Here is a 21,637-nt window from a genome sequence, read left to right as displayed (position 1 = left end):
AGACCTCGGATTTTAAGAATGAAATGAGAAAATACAGCACATATGAAAGTTCCTAATAAATGTTGGTCGAATCTTCAAGTCTATAAATCCTGGTGTGATTGGATAGCCCTGCATGTATGTTATGGAAAGTGGGTACAACACTTTCTAAAGTTAAGGTGAATACACTTCAATACTTTAAAGTTAAATTTTTCTAAGCTTGAAATAATCAAAAAACCCATTGGATTTATATATTTACATTTTTATTAGAATTCTTCAGAACTGTCAACAATTTGGACAACATATCAGGAATAAAACATGAAACACCAACATCCTTTAAACTTATACCGCTTACATATTTACACATAAAGTTACTGTATATATAAAAAATATTTTCGAGGACTCATGGGCTTGGGAATATTCAAAAGACATTATTGCTACATTTCAATATTTACAAAAAAAGCCACAAAATAATTTCAAACATTAAGCCACTGCAAAGAAACATCTGATGTAAGAAAAAATTATAAAAATATAAACTTTCAAGAATATTCAAGACGAAACTCTCAATGAAGTGCCCCTGGAGTACCTAGACATCTACAATAAACAACTTTACTATAATCAAAGTCAACAGAAACGCAAAGGAATTGTACAGACAAAGTATGGCAAACAGCAATAATTTCTTAGATGACAACACAACCCCAAAACCTGTTAACTTTGGAAAGGCGTGAGAGCATAGAACTTCAGTGCAAATGGTTACTTCCAGATAATGGCCACAGTTTCTAAATGTAGTCTAAGGGACATAGGAGGGGGAAACCGTGAAGGCAACATACCTGAATCTTGCAAGACAACACACGAACCTTGCCATGTATACATTTACCTTGTATACTGGGCAGTGAGGAGGGGGAAAAACAGGTAGACTACAAGAATAATATCTAGGCTACAGTCTAAAGGGTTAAAATTTAAGTATGTTTCAGTGGGACAGTAGCATTATATAAGATCTAAGGAAAGGGTACAGTATGTCGAGTCTAAACAACAGAGCGTCTTAAGTGCAGGTTGGCTGCAAATAGGTACTGAAGCCTTCTGCTTCGTGTGCGTTTCTATGGAAGCTTTTGGTGAGCTACTCTAGAAAGCCGCGTGAAGGGAAACAAGAGCAGTACTGATGATGAAAGCCAAGTGATTTCTTGGGTACTGAAGGACCCTCTTGGACTTGGGGCAAGAATACCCCCCTAAAATATTTGTCTACACGCATACACACACACACACACACACACACACACACACACACACACACACACACTTCTATAGATACTGGCCTGGTGTCCAGGACATGCCTGTGAAGGAGGCTGAATCTACATTTTTATCTCCTGCTACATAAGAATCCGAGCCAAGACAGCACTGTCTTCTCATTCCCAGGGAGTCACGCAGTAAAATCAGGAACTTTCTCAGATGGCATCAAATCCATTGAGTGCAATGCCATTCCGAAGCTCATAGGCTCGTTCTGGAGAATCTACAGAGCAAGTTCATCGGCTAAAAGAGGAGATTTTGTTAAGACTGTGCTTGGCTGTTACGTTTTTTTTCCTTAAAAAAAAGTATTATCTGTTTCCTTCAAACTTATATGGCTCGTAATCTATTCCTACACACAGTGGACATAATGCTAGGGTTGCACACAGAAACTAAACCTCGTGGGGTTCCCCCCTCAAATGTACGAACCCGGACAATGTGTGGATGAGTATATACAAATGCTGGCTGGGGAGGCCTTCGCTCCAATTCAACTCCCTAAGAGCAAACTCTGTGCAAAAACGAGGTCAGCAGTCCAAAAACTCATGCAGTGGTCTGCAGCAGAGTATCTTTACTCATGCTTAGGGAACATTATTTCATGCCCTGTGTCTCATTCCCAGCATGAAATACTAGATTTCTTAAGCCTAGATGTTCACACTTCTGTCCTGTGTTCTAATCATGTTCTGTTTTCCATATAAAGGGTTTAGGTTTTAGCTTCCAATCTTGCTGCACCATCATATCATCATGGGTGGTTCTGAAGGCCAAATGTGACTACTACCACTTATTCACCTAAACTATCAACCATACTCTTTGAACAGAAATTGGAAAACCCTTGGAAAGAACTCCGGACATCTAGCCCAACCCTCCCTCTCTTTTCTCCAAAACAGAATTTTTTTTTTCTGTTTACAGTAGGAGCTACTTTGCTATTGGGAGTATATACAGTTCGAACCTTTGCAAGGGGATGGTGGCTGACGACAAAAACCATCGGCCACTAAAGTGTGCTTAGAAAGACAGGATTACAGCGGGCTGCCCACTACCCTGGAGTAGGATGCAAGTCGAAGGAAAACAAAAGAACCATCGTGGAAGCCAAAAGAATGGAGGGTCATTCCTGTGCGGGGGGGCCCCGGACACTCGCTCTGCTCAGACGTCTTCCTGCACGAGCAGTGGCTGGGAGGAGGAGGCGGTGCTGCCGACAGAATTGATCCGCACAGAATGGGCCACCACCGGGTTCTCTGGGTTGGGGCTGCAGTTTGCTAAGTTGGAGTAAATCTGAGAACAAGAAGTCCGCAGTCAGTACACCAGTCCCTACATGAACACAGCAACCAAGCGCACACTCACCAATCAAAATCACAAATCACTGATGAAGACTCTTAAAAGAGAGAGGTGTTTTACAAGAACTCTGTGGCCCAAACCCAAGTCGTGTTGACAAGACAAACATAAGCCCCCATTTTTCCCAAGAAAATCGCTTTACACAAGAAGTGGTGGCAAAACACGTGCAAGCCTGGCTCGTCTGCTGGGACCCGTCTAGGAACAAGCACGATCTAACCTGCTAAAAAGGGCTTATAAATCACTAGAGCCAACGACAACCCAACAGCCCATGTCATTTGCTGAGAAGCCCATGGCCCCTTTCAGGGGTGTCCTGTCAAGAATCAAAGCAACTGGGTGGAAAGTGCCATTTAAGTTGAAATATGCTTTGACACCCAGAAAAACGAGCTTTAACCCAAAAATATCAGTGGCGTGCTATTGGAAAAGATAGCTCCAAGCACACAGCCCAGAAGAAAAAAAAAGCAGCTTAAAAAAATCTGAGTCAAAGTAAGGATCACTAATTCTTCCTTAAAAGCAGGAGAGGAAATAATGGATTTGAGGTTTCCTTCCCCCATCCCCAAATCACGGGGAGGGATCTTCCAACTTCAAACAACTCCTCATTCTACGTGGCTTGCGGGCATGACAGCTATCTGCCATTTCCCCGCTATGCTCGTTTGATCAGAAGGCTTATTTCACTGCAGTAACAAGCTGTCTTTTCTATGCTTTTCTTCTAGTTCACATCACCCCAACCCTCCAGAGGATGAATGGCCCTGCCATGTGAGAGAGAGAACACACCAACCCCATGACCAGGATTTGGGGTGGGAAGGAAACACGGCAAATCCTTATGGAAACTTCTACTTCCACACTTCTGAGTACAAAGCCCTCCAGCCCTTCCCCCTCTTCTTCTCACATCCTTCTTTGGCTCAGAACAGGGGGGTTGGGCAGAAAGAACTGTTTTCCATTGCTTTACTTCCCCCTACCTGAAGCTGCATTTACAACCTAAGCCCAGGGGAGAAGGGGTGGGGAGGTTAGTCCTCACCCCTGAAACCTGCGAAGGAGGAACAGACAGAAAGGCGATTCTCTGCCTGGCCAGAGTGTACTCACGTGATTGGTGCTATCCGAAATCTGCTTCTCAATTAGCTGAACAATCTGCTTGAATGTTGGCCTTTTTAGAGGATCAGCGTCCCAGCAAGTCTTCATTATGTCATACCTGCAAAACGAGGGCCATTTAGTGTCCCTCCTCAATGCCTTCAGATGTATATGCCATGCAACAACTTGCACAGTAATTCCAGGGCTATGCAATGACATGTGCATAACATAAAATACTGCATGTATGAAATGTTGCTGAAACTTTGTTTTTGGTGACAAGAGTTTATGAAAATAAATGACAGAAATAAAAAGGAACCGAGTCACATTTCAAACTGTGCTGGTGAAAACCCTCAACATCTGGGTTTCTGTCTTTAAAAATAAAAATAAAAGGGGAAACGTGATCTGGAGGAAAAACTTCTGGGCCCTCACATTTCAGCAGGTGCGTGCTCGGGGCTGAGCATTCGGAAGCCTTCCTTGATCATCTTGTAGAACTTAGAATCCACCGGCATTCCAGGGTAAGGGCTGCTTCCTGCGGCACAGACAGTTTGCAAATCGAGTGTTAATCACAGCCAAGCAGGACACTAATAAAGAAATAAAACCTCAAGAAGATGCTTAAAGTCTAACAAAGGTGTCTCTGGCAAGGATCGTTTTACCTAAAGAAAACAGCTCCCACAGAAAAATCCCATAGGACCAGACATCACTTTCGAATGTGTACACGCAGTTGAAGATGCTTTCGGGTGCCATCCACTTCACGGGCAGTCGAGCCTGCGATGGAAGCACAACAGAGTCAAAATATGACTTAAGAAGCTAAAAAACCCTGACTATTGAAGATTCTTACAGATGTTACTCCTGCTGCAAGGCGGGGTGAGAGCCTGAGCACCATCTCGCAGAGGCCTGTTACCTGTGGGATCTCAGAGGATCCCAGCCACCTCTGACCTGGGCGGCTCATGATGACATTATTCCCATTTTAAAGATGTGGACACTGAGTCAGTTTAGCCTGGTTACTAAGAGTGCAGACGTCAGAGACAGCCGGACACGGGTTTGAACCCCGGCTCCACCACTGGCTCTGAGTGATGCAGAGATTTGTTAGATGCCATTGCTGCGTTACGTTTCCTCTTTCTTCCTTAATAACGGAAACATGGCCTCCCGCATTCAGGACTACATTTCCCAGTCTCCTTTGCAGCTAGCTGTAGTCATGTGACTCAGTTCTGGCCACTAATCTGTAAACCCTGTATGGCAGCTTTAGGAAAACCTCCTTAAAATATAGCTGGCACATGCCCTCTGCCCTGTTTCCTCTAGTGTCCTTGCCTCCTGCCTTCCGGATGGGACGGCTGGCTGTCCTCGTGGTGGTCATCTTGGACCGTGAAGATGATCCAAGAAAGAATTGGTCCTGAGCACTTCATGGAACCTCTATACCAACCCTGGCCTGCTATCCCCATAGTTCTTTTACTTCTATTTTGCGTTTTCTGTCATATGCAACCAAAACTATGCCTCACTTATATATTGGGAAACTTACTTAAATATTGGTCATTAAGCCTCCATATCTTCTCCTCTAAAACAAAATTAACACTCCCAATTTCATGTTGTATGGGTTAAATGAGATAATGTGGGTTAAAATGCTCAGCACTGCCTGACTCACTAATAACTGAACAATCCCCTGGCGTAAAAGCTAGTGCTCTATCAATAACGGTGGCTTATGAAGACCGTGACCATTCCGAGGCGGTGCAGGGGCAGGTTCAGAGCTGGACTTCAACAGCTGAACTGCACGGCCTCGACTCTTCCCACTAAAATTGAGCGAGACTTTCTGTGACTATTTCTCTTGGATATATTCTGGATCCCTGGATCTTATAATCTACCATAAAAAGCTAAATCCATCCTCCTCTTAATCCATTTAGGATTGCAAACTGGGAAAACAGATTTTTTCTGGTCTTAAAGTTATTTTAGTCAATTTTTTTTTTCTAAAAAAGGCTTCCAATATCCTTTCCCAGATATCATGCTAAAGCTGCGACAGGGGCGCTCAACCTGCGATCTACGGCTGTCCTGCATTCAGGGGCCTGTGAACTTCAAAGGGAAAAAATGACATCCTTATTTTCACTAACTTCTAAATGAAGTCTAGCATTTCCTTCAGTTACAAATGAAGGTGGTAATAAACCCCAGTAGTATCAGCAGTACCTGTAACTTTGTCACCCACTGTAATCACAGGTATCTTCACATCCTGTTACAGTGTTTACAAGGGTCTCAATATTGACATTCGCCACCACTTTGAAAATACAGTAGTTTTTAGAACCACAGCTAGAGCCTGTGACTCTAGGTCATAAATACGTGTGCCAACATATCACAAATTTACTTAATATTTTGATAACTACTTCCATTTAACTGCTTTTCTTGTTGATTCTACGTATTTTATTTTAGGCATTGAAGACAGTATTCCGACAAGGGCTCCCCAGGCTTCACCGGACTGAAAGGGGTCACGGCATAAAATAAGAATTCAAATGAAATGGGAGAACGTGCAGAACACCTGACACAACGCAGATTTCTCAAATCACTACACTGTAAATTTGGGGGCACAACTTGTGAGTTTCCTTGTTTTTAACTCGTCCCATAAATTCTTCTTACCCACCAGCCTGGTGAAAGTGATGCCTGTGATTGGTTAGTTCGACAGACTTGAGCTGGAGTCTAGGATCTGGAAGCCTGGTGGGACCTAACCTCTCCTGTCAATTCCGACTAAGGTCGCAAACCAATGACAAGCGAGTAGGAAGCTGTGGCATAACCAACGTCACCATTATTTCGATTTCAAATAAAACACCTATAAAGAATAGTAAGAATGTGCCTGGCACAGTCTAAGCACCTTACATATTGAATTCATTTAATTCTCACGATGACTTTACGAGGCAGGCGTCGCTGTTATTCCCAAGTGGAGAAAATTATCCAACGCCAAGACTCAGGTGTTGGATAATTCCTGACAGCATCACACAGCCGCTAAATAATCTAAATAATGGAGCCAGATTAGAACTCATCAAGACCAGGCTTAAAGTCTGCTACCTTCTTCCTCCTGCCCTTTTGTCAATATTTAGAGACCTGGATAATGAACCACTTGTCATTCTTCCTTCCAAAATTGCACAGGGATGGAGAGAAGTTGTTTTGGTCAACATTCCTGATGATGCTGCTATCTAGCCTCGGGGGTGTCTTTCCAGAAATGCATGCTTTGGTCAGGAGATAAACCCGGCGACACATCTACACAACCAAGTGGAGTAAAGCCCACCCCTCCAGATGCCATGGTGAGGAAGGAGAAAATATTAGCTTATCAGAAGGGACACAAAAATCTACCTCCGGGAAGAAATCTGGACTGTGGAAATGGACCTAGGAAAAGAGGCAGAGAAGAATATACAGGAGGACATGGTTTTCCATACCAGTGGGATGCTGCTCTAGAAATCATGGGCTTTGGTTTCAGCCTCTACTGACCTGTGTCACCTCTGATCAAAATCACTGAAATAGACTGCGCCTTAGTTCCTCCAACTTTTAAAATAAGAAGACACTGTATTCTAGGGCATGGGTTTGTTCTGAGTATACAACAAAAATTGGCAATAAAACAAAATTACTCTGAAAAAAAAATTACTATGTTCTATAAACCAATTATTACTTTTATTTACAAACCTATTTAATAGCTCTCCAACGATCGCAAGTCCAACATTCTATACAGCTAACTTGAAACATGATCTTCAATTTTAATCTTTTTCCTACAGCATGTCAATCTCAGAAAAATTCTCCTGCTGTGACCTTCAGGTCTATGTTTCTTACACTTGAGCAAAATGTAGTGCATTGCTATTCTTGAGCTATAATGAAAATTAAGGCTATTTCTGTTTCCTTCACATGCTCCATAATTACACAATTAGAATTAGGAATTCTATTATTGAATGTTAGTTGTAGTAATGTTCAGCATGCCATGCAAATTTTGCTGAAGTACACTTAATTTGACTGCTGAAATGTGTGATATCTCAAGATAAGATTGGCATTATGAAAATCATAGGGGACAATTTTTATCAAAACTTGAAACTAAAAATCCTTTTGTTCGAGGTTGCAGTGAGCTATGATGCACTCCAGCCTGGGCGACAGAGGGAGGCCTTCTCTTAAAAAATTAAATAAAATAAAAATCCTCTACAGGCCTATCGAGCAGAGAATAGGTACTCACGTTTCCTTTAACCACATAATTAGAATCATTCTTGATGTCTCTGGCTAGACCAAAATCACAAATCTTTGTGATTCGACCATGGGTAAGGAGGATATTTCTGGCTGCCAAGTCTCTGTGAATACACTATTGGGTTGGGGGAGAAAAGAAAATCATTTAAATTCATTTTTAACTTTTCAAGAGTGAAAACTACTTTTTAATACTAGAGTGCTGCTTATATTATCAAAATCCAATACGTTTGTTTCACATTAAAGTATTTGCTATGCCAAAAAATAAAAATCAAAATTATGCCTTGAATGATGTTCACATTTTATGTTTCACATAATCAGACCATAATTACCATAATCGCTTTCAAAACCAATTCCTAATAAATGCTTTTTTCTTGTCAGGACTGCTTTCATTCATGGGAAAACACATTGGAAATAGTCATATCATATTTTTAAAACTGAAAATTCATTTTGCATGCATCTCTTTGAATGTCCTTTCATAGAGTTCCTAAAATATCTTTGGAACTTCAATTTGACATCTCCCAAGGATGCAAGGAAGAGGGTCTTTATTTCAGCCACCCTAAATCCTCTTTTAGTTTGGTAATTGTTTGGAAATGTCACCAATGACATTTAAGGGTAGGATCTAAAACCTCATTCTATTCGGTTAGTCCTGTTTCGTAGGGAATTCCTCTCTCCCTTCCACAGACCATGTTCCTTCTCGCTTTGGTTCCATCATTCTCTTCCCATCCCCAGGCCCTTCCTTCCTGATACTTCATAAGCCATACATACGATATTTGGGGTCTAACTTCAATAAAACTCAAGTATATGCTCCATCAAGCATGGCAACTATGAGGTACCCCCGCATTTGCTGAAAAAATGATTCTTTGCTATCTTCTAGGAGCACAGTGTATATATCCTAAAAGCCAAAAGTTTTAAATGAATTCACTACATATAAGAAAAAATTCATGGAGAGCTCATTTAGATGGGCTTGTACTTTAAAGCTTATAAATTAGAATAGGAATTCCAAAGAGACAGCAGCTGAAACACGAAGAGACTAAATTTCCTGTGCTCTCGGTTACCACACTTCAAAATGACACTCTGCGTTCTACCGACGGCTCGCAAGCGCTCCGTTCCACGAGTGACGCCCACTTACGTTCTTGGAGGCGAGGAAAGCCATGCCCTTCGCCACCTGGTAAGAAAAGCTCAGCAAGTCTTCCAGGTCTAGGGCCAGCTCGTCATCCTCCATGACGCTAGGAGTCACCTCTCTCTCGATGTATGAGCCTGTTCGGAAGAGAGGATGTTCTTAGCAATGAGAACCTTAAAGGTTAGGAAAAGAAAGGAAAGAAAAAGCGGTGGAATGGAAGCACCCAAGGCTGGTGATCAATGAAATCATGTGAACTCGCAGGCAAATCACCTCCCCGGTGCTGAGGGAAGGTAGATGCTGAATCGCATGGTTGACATCCAACAATCCTGGGCTGGGTCACAGTATCCTTACGGGAGAGGAATGGTGGGTTAATACAAAAATTCCACGTCTAGAGTAAGATGCTCAGATTAAAAAAAAAACACATCCTGTGACCCCAAACACCCACATGCAACCCTAACTGCTGGGGACCACTGGCATTGCCACAGGACCCTGCTGTAAAGGAGGCATGGTCACCATCAGGAACGACGTCGCATCCGACAGTGGTATGATACAGCCTCCGTAGGTGAAGCTGTTTCTATCGCTCGACAGGTACCCACCTATTCTCGCAGATCTCCTTTTGTCGACCTTGGTCGGGACGACATAAGAAACTCCAGGTTTCATGTCCATGTACTCGTTAGTACTGTCATTGCTAGGAGAGAGGAAACACCCCAGTCATGACGGAGTCAAATGGGGAGTGCAGAGGAGCACTAAGAGGTCAGGCTCTTTCTCCTTTCCCCCGTGGTACCTAATGGACTGATTTTATTCCAGGAAAGTAATGTGAAGTTTGAATACAGAGTTTGAATGTATTGTTCTATAAGATAAGAGTTTTTAGTATCCAATATTAGGGTCCAATCCCCAGGAATTAGATGTCTGTCTTGTGTTCAATCACAGAGTAGATTCGGGTTAGGAATGTCCTATCTCTTTACACAGTGGATTTAATGGTAAACGCAGAGCCAAAAACATTACTTCAAACTCTCCTCTAAATTAGCCCCAGGAGACAAGATGAAAAAAAGACAAAGAACAAGTGCTTCCAAGATGTGTTGGGGGGGAGACAGAGATCGTTAACATATAGCGACTGATGGAGGAAGGTTTAAAAAAAAACCAAGTTTAGTTCAGATAAACACCAATAATTTGGATGATTTTCTGAACCATCTGGACCTCTTGAATCTGCAACATTTGGCTGGAGACTCTTCAAGATTTCTAGTACTTCCTGCTCCTGATTAGCATAGAAACACCATGACAACAATCTCCTTCAGAGTGTGCTGGTGGTTCCAGTCCCATATGGGATCCCAAAGCACAAAGAACATCACATAGGATTGAACAGCTTAGACCATTATTTCAGAAAGTTAAAAAATACGTATAGGGCCAAGGTTTCAAAAAGAAGGCAAAGTAGCTCATTTCTTCATGCAAAGAGCATATGCTCCGGGGAAACTAACAAAAAGGTAGTTTGCACGGTATTTTTCTACCCCTTTTAACTACTTAGGTTTACAGGATTTAAAAAAAAAAACAAAACATAAAAAGCTTCACCTGGGGTTTTCAACTTTAGCCAGAAGTACAGAAAATGGCTTTAAGAGGAAAGTGCCCATCAATAATATTTACTAAGGTCTGCTTGGGGGCCCTGAAGTTCAGGAGACGAAAGTCTTGCCACCTCAAAACATAGGGGATACGGAGTGAATAAAACAGGAGAGGCGAAATCTACCACAACCTCAGTGATATAAAGTACAGGGGACCTGTAACTGCAAGGTAACTGTGACGTGTGCTGGACCAGGTGCATCTAAGAAATATTCTTCAGTGGTGGACCGGGACAGCATCCGAAAGAAAGAACAGGCACGGCAGAGAAGAATTCTATCCTGGCTATAAATCAAATTCCCCTTAAATGAACTTGAAGCTCTCTAAACATCATTCAAATTCAGAATGGTATCAATGCTAAAAGAGATGAGAATAAGGTCCAGAGTTTTAAAAAAATATGCTTGAGTAGTTATGTCCTTTTACAGCACGATGCATTATATGGGGTTGGAGGGGGGAGGACGGCACGTAGAAATAGTTCAGAGGTACGTGGCAAAAAGCCTGGTGTAGACACACGTTCAGAGCTCTCTGCCACTCCGCTAAAGGTTCGAAAGGACTCTACTGTGACAAGTTGACAGGCTTTCGCATTTTCCCTATAAACAGCATCTCACTATAAGGATGCACGTACTACCGAGCTCACCAGTATAAATGGAAATGCACACAAGAGCGGAGCCGTGAGAGAAACAGATAGAAAATTCATTCAGTTGCACAGAACTAAAGCTGAGAAAAAAAAAAACCCAAAAACCTAGAGATGCATTTTAAAAAAACATCAGCAAAGATCTAAGTTTAACACAGTCTGAATCTTTAAAAACACTATTTGAACTTTCTAAACTGTTATTCACATTTAAATGATTTAATAATGGATGTCACACCTCAGAGTACCTCGTGGTTCATTTTTCAAAGAATCGGCCTTGATTGCAAACCCTTCTGACCCCACACACCGCCTGTCAACAGCCGACTATTTATGTCAATCAGTCTTACCAGGAAGACTCCTTTGAATGTAGAAGGTTCTTATAAAGTGCTGCTTCTGACTGATCTTCCTGCTTTGAGCAAATAAATGAATCACGTTTGCGTCTCAAAAAATTCAAAAGATCACCATAGCAACAATATTCTGTAATGACCAAGGTGGGCCCTGTGAGCATATAAGAAAAGGTTAGAAAGAGGGGAGATATACAGATCATCCTGCCTCCCACAAAAACACCCAAGGGTGGTCATGGCCATGAGCGTTCAGCTTCAATGGATGAGTTTACCTAGTTCCAATGTCTTCCTGTCTGTTAACACCGCTTATCAAAAAAGCAGCATGATGTGGAGAAAACTAAAACAAGCACACCTCTTGCTACCTGAATTTCTAAGTGACGTTACTGCGTGGGGCCAGGTGTGACTGCTGGTTTCACAGACGGAAGTCACTGCTTTCAAAGGTTCTGCTCTTATCAAGCTTCCTACGTGAATGCTTTGATTCGCTTCTGTTTACAGCGGGGCTGCGCGCTCCTTGTAACGTTATTATGGAAATGATGAAGAGTACAACTGCAGCGTAGTAGGAAACCAGCCACACGGAGCAGCCGGCTGAGACAAGCCCGGAAAGTGGGCGGAAACCTGAGATGACCTGTGTTCCTTTCGAGCACTACTAGCTGAAAAATTCTCCACTGTTACGGATGCTTGAAGCTGCAGTTCCGAAGTTAACGGGCAACTACTTAACTTGGGTAGAAATTTCCTCACGAACAATTCATGATGTGGTGAAGCAACATTTATGGGGGTTGTTTTGAGACATTATCTAAAGCTGTTAACTTTAGCTCGGATCTCTCCAGATCACCGGGAACAGCTCCTTTTACGCATCTTTGTTCCTTCAGACCAAAATGCTTTCTGCAAACACCACGGACATCCTCCATGGGACTCTTGACTGAGGCTTCACATTGGAAATTTATTTTTACAGAAGTGAAATGTTTGCCTCATTTGGGGTATATTTGAGAACTAATAGGCTTAGAGGCCTATTTTAAATTACGGTATGGAAATGAATATTAACCCTTTTAGTGACTACATCTGATTTAGCAATATATAAAGCTTGCAAGGTAGGAAAAGCCTCCCAGTTGAGATGAGACATTCAAGAGGTCAAGGTTGTCCATGTTACACACATGACAATAACCAGAACAGTAACTTAGGTTGTCCTACCCCATGATGATAAAACTAAAATCTATTTTTTTTTTTTTTGAGATAGGGTCTTCTGTCACCTAGGCTAACATGCAGTGGCACTATCAAAGCTCACTGCAACTTCAAACTTCTGGGCTCAAGCGATCCTCCTGCCTCAGCCTCCTGAGTAGGTGGGACTACAAGCATGTGGGCTCATTTTTCTGTTTTTTGTAGAGATAGGGTCTTGCTCTTGCTCAGGCTGGTCCCAAACTCCTAGCCTCAAGCAATCCTCACACCTTAGCCTCCCAAAGTGCTAGGATTATAGGCACGAGCCAACACACCCAGCCTAAACTCCACATTCTTAAGAACAACAAGGAAAATAAAATCTAGCAAGAGAGAATAGTCTGGGTAAAACTCTTGCAAGCAGTTTATCGTCAAGCGTTATCAAAATCATATTAAAATGTCACCCTTTGATAACCTGACGGATAATAAAAGGCATAACCTGACGGATAACCTGATGGATAATAAAAGTATGGACATGGCCTTACCTCCAATGGTGCACGCTCCAAGAAGATTCACAATGTTCATGTGATTACCCAGGTAACTCAGGACTTTGAGTTCAGACATTAGGGCTTCTCGTTCCGTTAAATGGGCACTTGCTAAAATTAGAAACATCTTATTCAAGCAAAAATCAAATTTGGCAAACTGATGTTTTGCATGCAGGAGCCTGCAGGAACTTACGTTTGAGCATCTTCACAGCAACAGTCATGGCCGAGTCCGACTTAATTAAGCCGTATGCGGTTGCCTCGACGACCTTCCCGAAGGCACCAGCACCCAAGGTTTTCCCTTTAGAAAGGAAGACAACAAGGTAAGCGGCGGTAGCGGTGGTGGGACCGAAGGACCATCTGTGTAATTTCAAAATCAAAAAAGGAATCAAAGACAATTAGTCTAGAAGCATTTTCCTGTTTTCTATGCCAAACCTATCGAAGGTCGTGGGGAAATTTCACAGAAAACACTTACTGTTTCAGGTGGAGCAGAACAAAGGAAACCATTGGGGTTCCGTAAAGTCATTGTTATGTATACACAAAGAGGTTATGTGGAAAGCCCCTGTTTCATACTGACCAAAACTCAGCCTGTTTCTGGGAAACTCCCACTTGTGATCATAAGGAAGTTGTGTCGGGTCTATGTAAACATAATTGTTTCCATTTATCTCCTCAACAACCTTCCACTGTACTTCATACATAGGTTTCTGGATGGGAGAGAGAGACAGACAGATTATCTTTTAATGATTAACATCTTGGTCATGATAGCACTCAGGGGAGAGAACGGACAAGTGGTTACCTGTAAATATTTGTAGGTAAGAATCATCACGACGATGCACATCATACCGGCAACGATTACGAAACCAATCAGCAAAGGAGTGAATAGGGTGTGGGGGTGGATTTGTTCTAAAATAAAAGAGAAATGTGGAATCACAAACTATTAGAAGGACGGGATCTTTGCCGTAACTACTCATCCCGAAACTGAGCCCGCCTCCCAGCTTACAGCCCATGGCAGGATGCAAAGCTATGACTCTCAGATCCTCACCTTGGTTACACTGTACTTGTTATTCAAATGACTCTTTAGAAACACAACTTTAAACCAGAATACTGTGGAACAGAAGTTGAGACTTCTGTAGCAGAAGAATAATTTTATGCTGTTTTTCAATGAAAAGCAACATCTGAATGAATTTTGTACTTCAATCAAATTCCTGCCTTGTACAACTTTAAAAACGAGCTTCCTTTATGGATGGTTTATATTTTCTTCTTTATGCTGTCCTGTATATTCCAAATTCTACACCGTGCATGATTGTCTTTTACAATCAAGAAAAACATTTTTAAAGTATTCTTTTCATTACCCTGTCTGAAAAATCAATGATGTAGAACAATGGAAGATTCTTCCACTCACTACTCAAAAACTGAGAAAATATAGCACTATTTGGCACTAGTCTTTGCCAACTCAAAAAAACAAAAACTGAGCCCTAAAAACGTAGGTGCCCAGTTTCTTTCTCTTCTAACTTTGTACCAATTCATCAATCCATCCACAAGGATGATTTAACTAATGTTAGGAGAGCTAGTCACTCATGAATCAAATTTTAAAGATTTTAAAGAAATCACTTGCTAATGTGATTTCATAAAAGACAGTGTTAACTTTCTGATACAGTGTCTGGCAAAGTGTTAAAATAACTCATTTTAAGTATCTGAAATTTTAAACTGCATTTAAATTTTAAATTGTTCTGTTCGGGTATAAGGTAAATATATTCCTCTATGTGCTTTCTCTACCCATTTTCAATGGATGCAATTATAAACATACAATTAATTATGTATGTAGAAGACACACATGTGCACACATGCACACACGTAAAATATATAAAAAGTAGCATGGGTTAAATGACTCTGGTAAAAACATAAATTTTATTAACAAACTAGTACGAAATGAAACTTGATAACAGTATGATGAGAGCATGTGGGAAGCATGCATTACCAGAAATGACATGGCTAGTGTTGGAATGGACTTAAAATCATGACTGATATGGTAGACAGAGCCTAAACATCCCCTTAAATTGGATTAAAAAGAAATATACCTTTGCTGTTACCTTTAAATGCAAAGTTAAAATAGGCAGAAGTCTTGCCCACATCGTTGTAGGCCTTACATTCAACCGTGCCATTGTGCTTGAAGGCACCCGAATCTATGGAACTCTGAACCACCAGTTTTCCAAAGGCTGGCCCAGATGAGTTTTGTATCTGAACGTCCACGGGCACTACGGGAGCAGAGCACCTAGGGAAGAAAACAACCACCCAGGCTTACTCCAGGAAAAGAAATAAACACGTGCAATACACAAAGCTAGAGGTTCATAATCAATAAAAAATTTCCTTTTACAACGGTCAGCGTTTGACGAGGAATGGGCACTTTTGTGGCCTCGTAGACAAGAAAAGCACCGTGGACAAGAAGAGTAAAGGAGGCTTGGGAGTCGCATGTGGGTTTGAATCCCGACAAGTTGCTTAGACTCCGCACGATGCAGTTCCTACAGATGTAAACACCCAGATGGGATGACGGTAACACCCCTCGTGAGCGGTTACTGAAAGGACTAGAAATGAATCTCATAAAACGGCTGGCATAGACGCTAGCACACAGTAGATCCTTGCACATAAAAACAATTGGCAAGGTGTATGAAGGGCTGAAGTAAAATAGCATGAACTACCTACAAGGTTGAGGACAGCAAGACACTCAAAGCAAGGACCGGAGTTGGAGGTTCTAAGGGAGGGCCCGTCGTACTGCAGGTGGCAAAGCCCACTGCCACCGTGAGCAGCCCTTCTCAGGGGCCACACCCTGACCACTCTATGCTAAACCTAGCCACTTCCTATTCCCTTCTTGACACCCACATGTTAGTTGTTTATTCTGCCTCTTGTCCGTCTCTACATATTGGAATAGAAACTCCTCAAGGCAGAGGCTCAAGTGTGTTCTGCTCATCAGAACCGCGCCCAGCACCCCGCCGGCACTCTACAAACATGTGCCGGATGACTGTCAGTCACTACCGCGGTTGCTTCTATTGTGGGCATCCTTTCCTGGGGTCTTGAACCCTCCTTATTATTTCCCGAAAGAAAATATTCTACTAAAACTCAGCTGAAAACAACAATCCTATGTAACCTCTTCGACTTACGGTGACAAAGAGGTCTATTCTATGAAAAATAACATTTCCACTGTCATCGGGATGATCCAATCGTGATGTTAAACCGGGCTTTTAAAGCCTGAGCATAAAATAGCAATTGATGGATAAAAAACAGCACTGTTGACCCCGTTTTCAACTTCAGGTAATGCGGAAGGACAATTTAAGGCTTAAGTGTGGCTTGCGCGGGAGAAGCAGCACAATGCCAGATGTTCTCTGCTCAGGGGCTGGGCACCTAATCAAGGAGAAACCCTTTTGAAAACAGGTCGCTCACAAACGCCATATGTACGTTGTAATTGCGTGATCATTACTTTTTGGTAACTTGGCAATTAACTTCCGAGGTAATTTTTTCATGATAACTACAGCCACGTCTCCCCCACACACGTTACCTCCCGTGTGTAGAATGGAAATCTAATTACTCTGTCCTGCAAAATTGCTTTATCTACCTGCAGGCTAGAAATTGCACGATAAATCCAGAAAGATAACCACCAAAACAGAGAAGTCATTCCGTAATCATTTTTCAGCAAACAAAATTAATGTCGACCACGGAAAAATACAGCAATTATCCCCTCCAAAAAAGCCACATGGCTAGAAAAAAAAAATAGTAATCAAAACAAAGCTTTTTTGAAAAAATAAAAAAAATCTGGAAAACATTTGAAATTCAACTGAATTGCGGTCCTTCCCCTCTGCATTTTAAGCAGTGCCAAAAATAGTCATCTCACCTCTGCTCAGTTCCTGGACAAAAATACCAATCTATTGTGGGCTCGGGAAAGCCTGCTGCCACGCACTGTAGCATGCCATTCACGAGCCTGTCGTAAGTCAGGATTTCTGGTTTTGCTGCAAGAAAAGAGAAATGGCCATATGTCAGACTGCTGGAAAACCTCGGCAAAATTCCCTCCTCTCCCTTTCTAATCCTTAGAACCTTCCTGAGCTCAGGGTCCTCCCTAGAAAGGCTTTCACAGCCCCAGCAGGGACCATCCACACCCTGCAGAGGTACAGGTCTCCTAGAACTTTCTGTTCCAGGGATGGTGGCTGAAGTAGAGGTTGCAGGGCCACCTGGCAGGGTTTCTGCTTCCAGTGACTGCTTGTCATCACGGCTCTAGGAGTCCCAGAAAGTCCTGCTTAAACGATTCCCGCCAATGAGATTTCGAGCTATTGTACCTGCCATCGCGCTTCAAGTTATTGTGCGAACTGGAATGGATGAAATTCGGAGCTGTTAGAGGAAAAGAAAAGCCCCACTCTTTCTCTCGCTCGCAAATTTTCTCCTTTTAGGGGGTGGAGGGGTGGTACTGATAAAGATCTGAATCACTCTATTTAGAAGGAAGTGAAAACATGAGAGTAAAATACAATATGGGCTTTGAACTCCAAATCTTTGTTTCAAATGCAAAACGTGAACAGAAAATTAGAAGAGAAAAACCAGCCCGAGAATTTTTATCCATCCATATAGCTGAACCTCAACATAACCATCAAGAAAAGTAAACTGTATCAGCAGGAATGCTCTAATTTGCCATTTCTGTGTAACTACAATAGTCAACTGATCTTCAAGAATTTCAAATGTTTGAAATTATTTCTAAAGTGGAAGCAGATGAACTTATGTTCAGTTGTTCTAATGGCAATAGAGCCGAAGGACTCTGACCCTTGGACAATGAGTCAGTTAAACTGCAAGCCCCCCGATGGCAGGATAGAGATGTGCTCACCCTGTGCTTGGGGTCCAGCATTAGCCGTGCCGAGTCTAGGCACAGACCTACAGGGGCTGTGTGCACAGCAGACGGATCTGAAAACCAGCTCTCACACTTAGCAGTTCTCTGACCCTGAGAAAGCTTCCGAATCTCTCTCTAAAAATTTGTTTGCTCAACAGAAATGGGAGGAAATGGGAGGAAAATGGGAATAATACCCATCTCATAGGGATGTTGAGACAATTAAATGAGATGGAGCATACAAAGACCTGAGAATGAGCCATAGAAATGAAACAATGCATTTATTATTATTTATTATTATTGATGCCATTATTCTTTTCTAATCAGAGCACTCATCCTCCTTGGTTAATCAAGTTTGCTACAGATTAAGTTGACTGTATTTGCCACTCTAAATATTCTCTTCAATGATCTAAAATATGTTTCTTCTTTTTTTTTTTTTTTTTTGAGACAGAGTCTCACTCTGTTGCCCCGGCTAGAGTGCCATGGCGTCAGCCTAGCTCACGGCAACCTCAAACTCTAAAAATGGTTTCTTTAAGATAGTCTGATAATGTGTATGTTTAAACCTGATGCACTGGGAATTAAACACTAATTATGTCGCAACTGATAGGGAAAATAGTTGTGGTGAGAAGGAAAGACTGATAGATCAGAAGCTTGGGAAGTTTATTTCCCCAAAGGAAGGGGACACTGATAAACGACATCTTTGTAGAACTACCTCTCAGCACCTCACCTCCTTGGAGGCAAACGAGTTGGCAGGGATCAGAGTGTCCACATGCATGACACACCCACCTGTCACTCAACCTGGCCCTGCTGACAGGCAGGCCATTTGGCTACTACACACAAAAGAGCAAGTCTCCAAAACAATCTCAAGGTAGGGGCATCCTTGAGACTTTGGCTCCAATGCCAGCTTTCACAAATAGAGCAAGGAGACAAGCCATCATCTTGCAAAAGCATCCATCTGGCAAGTTTCGTTTAATTATCACGGGCACCTGTGTGATCAGGCTGAAAAGTAGGGCATAACACACACAAAAAACCAGTGGACCCTTAGGAGAACGCTATCTGCTGGAGATCAAAGGCGCCATACGGTGGGTCTCTCCAGACTCAGTTTAAGTGTCACCTTCTTTTTTCAAAGGAACTCCCAACTCTCTGAAGCCAAGTTCATCGGTCTCTCTCCTTATTTCCGAAGCACTTTAGAGCACCCGACACTGTCATGCAAGATCTCGGTCTGCCTCCTCCATCTGACTAGATGTCCTCAAGGGCAAGAAACACATCTTACTGACTGATGGAGCCTCTGACTCCTAGCTCAGAGTCTGACCCACGGCAGACGCACAGTAAGCGCTGCTCAATGGGTAAGACCCTACCCAGAGGAACCAGTCTCTCAGATCCTGAAGGCATTCAGTGAGAGTCACAAGAAGGGACCTGGGAGAAGAGCCTAATGGTGACACTCCTAGGCAGGGGCGCTATTTCTACTATTCTTGCAATAGAAGGCCATGAGATGAGAAATCCACAAGTATGCCTGGCCATGTGAATTTCTTAATACCAAGATTAATGATTAAAGGGTCTACACATAACGGCAGAGATAACTGGATAGACCTCAAATGGGAATCAAGTTCATAACACAGACTTACTCATAGCTACATTTCCTTTTATACGCACACTTCCTAATGCCCGTAATGCTACATGATGGATTTTTAGTAGAATTAACTTTAACTCAATAGGGAAAAAAAAAGGACGAAAGGATACCTTAAGATGTTAACAATGGTTATCTCTGGGTGGTGGAGTTATGGATAGTTTCTATGTTATTCTTTTGGCTTTATTTTCTAATTTTATTTTACAATGAACATGTAGCTAAATAGGACTCTATAAAGCATTTTTTTAATTAAAAAATTGGAACAGCTCAAAATTATATAATCAATTACATTTAGCTCTGGTTACAAGTGCTCTAATAGCCAAGCCTTCTAGCGTGACACTTGGTAGCAGTTATACAACAGCCATGGCTGGCACTGGTGTGGACCGGCTGGCCTATTTGTTCCCGTGTACCGGCTAATTAAGCAGTTTTTTTTTTTAAGCTACTATCCCAGGTGGGTCATAACCTGAGGCTAATTGAGCAGCTTTTATCCTGTTGGGTCTTAGGTTGGCCAACCAAGCTCACAGGGTCCTAAACCTTCAATGTGCATGAGATTCACTAAGGGAAGAGGTTAAATGCAGACTCCTGGGCCCCACCTGCAGAGAGTCAGTAAGCTGAGGATCTGATCCAGCAAAGCGCTTTTTAAAAAGTACAGTTAAGGGACCCAATCAGGGGCAGGACTAGAGGGAGGCAAGAGAAGCACTCAGGGCACAAAATCTAAGAAGGCACCAACCCTAAAGGTCTTCCAAATTGGCCCCTGTGGGAGAGTACCTCCTTAAATTTTGCATCCTGGGTGCCTCTTTCTGGCCTCTCCCTAGCCCTAGCCTTGTCCTAATGTTGGTGATGAGAGATCTCATTCCGAAAAGGCTAAGTCACACTGGTACAGTGCAGGCTGTACATGGCAAGTTGCATTATGAAAATGTTTAATGCATAAAGAGTGAGCTAGGTAGAAATCTAATTCCTAAAAATGAAAATCTGGGCTCATCTGCATTTTTTAAGTGCTTCAGTGCACCGTGTTCGGCATTAAATATACATTTTGCTTTTAAAGATACATAACTCTCCGCAGTTCTTTAGGTTAAATCTGAGCTGTGGTTTCTTAGATATTCTACAATAAGCAGTATACCAAATGACACATTCCTTAATTCCTCCCAAGTTGGAGGTTTAGATAAGCCTAAGAGGTGTATAAGTTATGCATTTCCTGCAGAGATTTGAAAAATAGCCTTTTTTCTTTCAAAAACATCGTGGGCCTGAATTATTCCGGTATCTCTAACAACACTGATCAGCTTGTAGGCAGATTCCAGAATGCTTGTAACTCTACTGAGAATTTATTACTCATGCAATTACAACTCCTAAACATCCAGTGATTTACCCCAACAGATTTGTGATCTTGAAAAACAAGCCTTTTCATCACCATCAGGTCCATGAGGAAGGCAAGAACAGAATAAATTTTAAGAACACAGCACAAATACCAAAGCTGAGGGCTGGCAGCGGTGGGGAGGCGGTACACAGTAAGTGGTGGGGTAGATCTTTCTTCATGTGAGCATGGGGAAGGGTCTTTGAGTAGAGCTCTGCTCTCGCCCAACCACCTTACCCAACTCCTGCTATAAACGTACATTCTACAATCAGCAGGACAAAGAACACAGACTTAAATCTCCCCATAATAAAAGACTAAACGGAGAGGGAGCATGAAGGTGAATTCCTATTTTTACAACTCTAGGTTCGCCGGTGTTTAATGGTGATGCAGCAACACTTTTCTGCAAATTTGTCACTATCCCGGTTTTGGACTGGGTGAAACCTACATTCATGCCATAATACCATTATAATAGAGGAATTTAAGTCAGCTAAAATAGGAGTATAAAAATAACTCAAGTTAACTTTACTTATAATAAAAGGAATATTATATATTTTTTAAAATC

At 42.1% G+C, this 21,637-nt stretch overlaps 1 protein-coding gene across 2 annotated transcripts in view; it reads right to left on the bottom strand.

Annotated features, from left to right (window-relative positions):
* Positions 1-1,925: 1,925 nt before the first annotated feature.
* KIT (v-kit Hardy-Zuckerman 4 feline sarcoma viral oncogene homolog) overlaps positions 1,926-21,637 on the bottom strand; it is a 75,835-nt gene continuing 56,123 nt past the window's right edge. The window contains exons 8-21 of one of the 2 annotated variants that reach the window (XM_012641105.1): positions 17,123-17,237; positions 15,330-15,511; positions 14,036-14,142; positions 13,817-13,943; positions 13,436-13,540; positions 13,243-13,353; positions 11,552-11,702; positions 9,562-9,653; positions 8,975-9,102; positions 7,838-7,960; positions 4,302-4,413; positions 4,078-4,177; positions 3,664-3,769; positions 1,926-2,523 (exon numbers count right to left, since the gene is read on the bottom strand). In XM_012641105.1, coding sequence (XP_012496559.1) covers positions 2,395-2,523; positions 3,664-3,769; positions 4,078-4,177; positions 4,302-4,413; positions 7,838-7,960; positions 8,975-9,102; positions 9,562-9,653; positions 11,552-11,702; positions 13,243-13,353; positions 13,436-13,540; positions 13,817-13,943; positions 14,036-14,142; positions 15,330-15,511; positions 17,123-17,237 — 1,688 coding nt within the window. In that variant the 3' untranslated portion in view covers positions 1,926-2,394. Of the gene's footprint in view, positions 2,524-3,663; positions 3,770-4,077; positions 4,178-4,301; positions 4,414-7,837; positions 7,961-8,974; positions 9,103-9,561; positions 9,654-11,551; positions 11,703-13,242; positions 13,354-13,435; positions 13,541-13,816; positions 13,944-14,035; positions 14,143-15,317; positions 15,512-17,122; positions 17,238-21,637 lie in introns of both variants that reach the window. The other variant, XM_012641107.1, reaches the window with a different exon arrangement.

Source organism: Propithecus coquereli, unplaced genomic scaffold (assembly GCF_000956105.1).
Source record: "Propithecus coquereli isolate 6110/MARCELLA unplaced genomic scaffold, Pcoq_1.0 Scaffold162, whole genome shotgun sequence".
Taxonomy (NCBI): Eukaryota; Metazoa; Chordata; class Mammalia; order Primates; family Indriidae; genus Propithecus; species Propithecus coquereli.
Note: the sequence above shows the minus strand (reverse complement) of the source record. Positions and strands in the feature narration are given on the sequence as shown.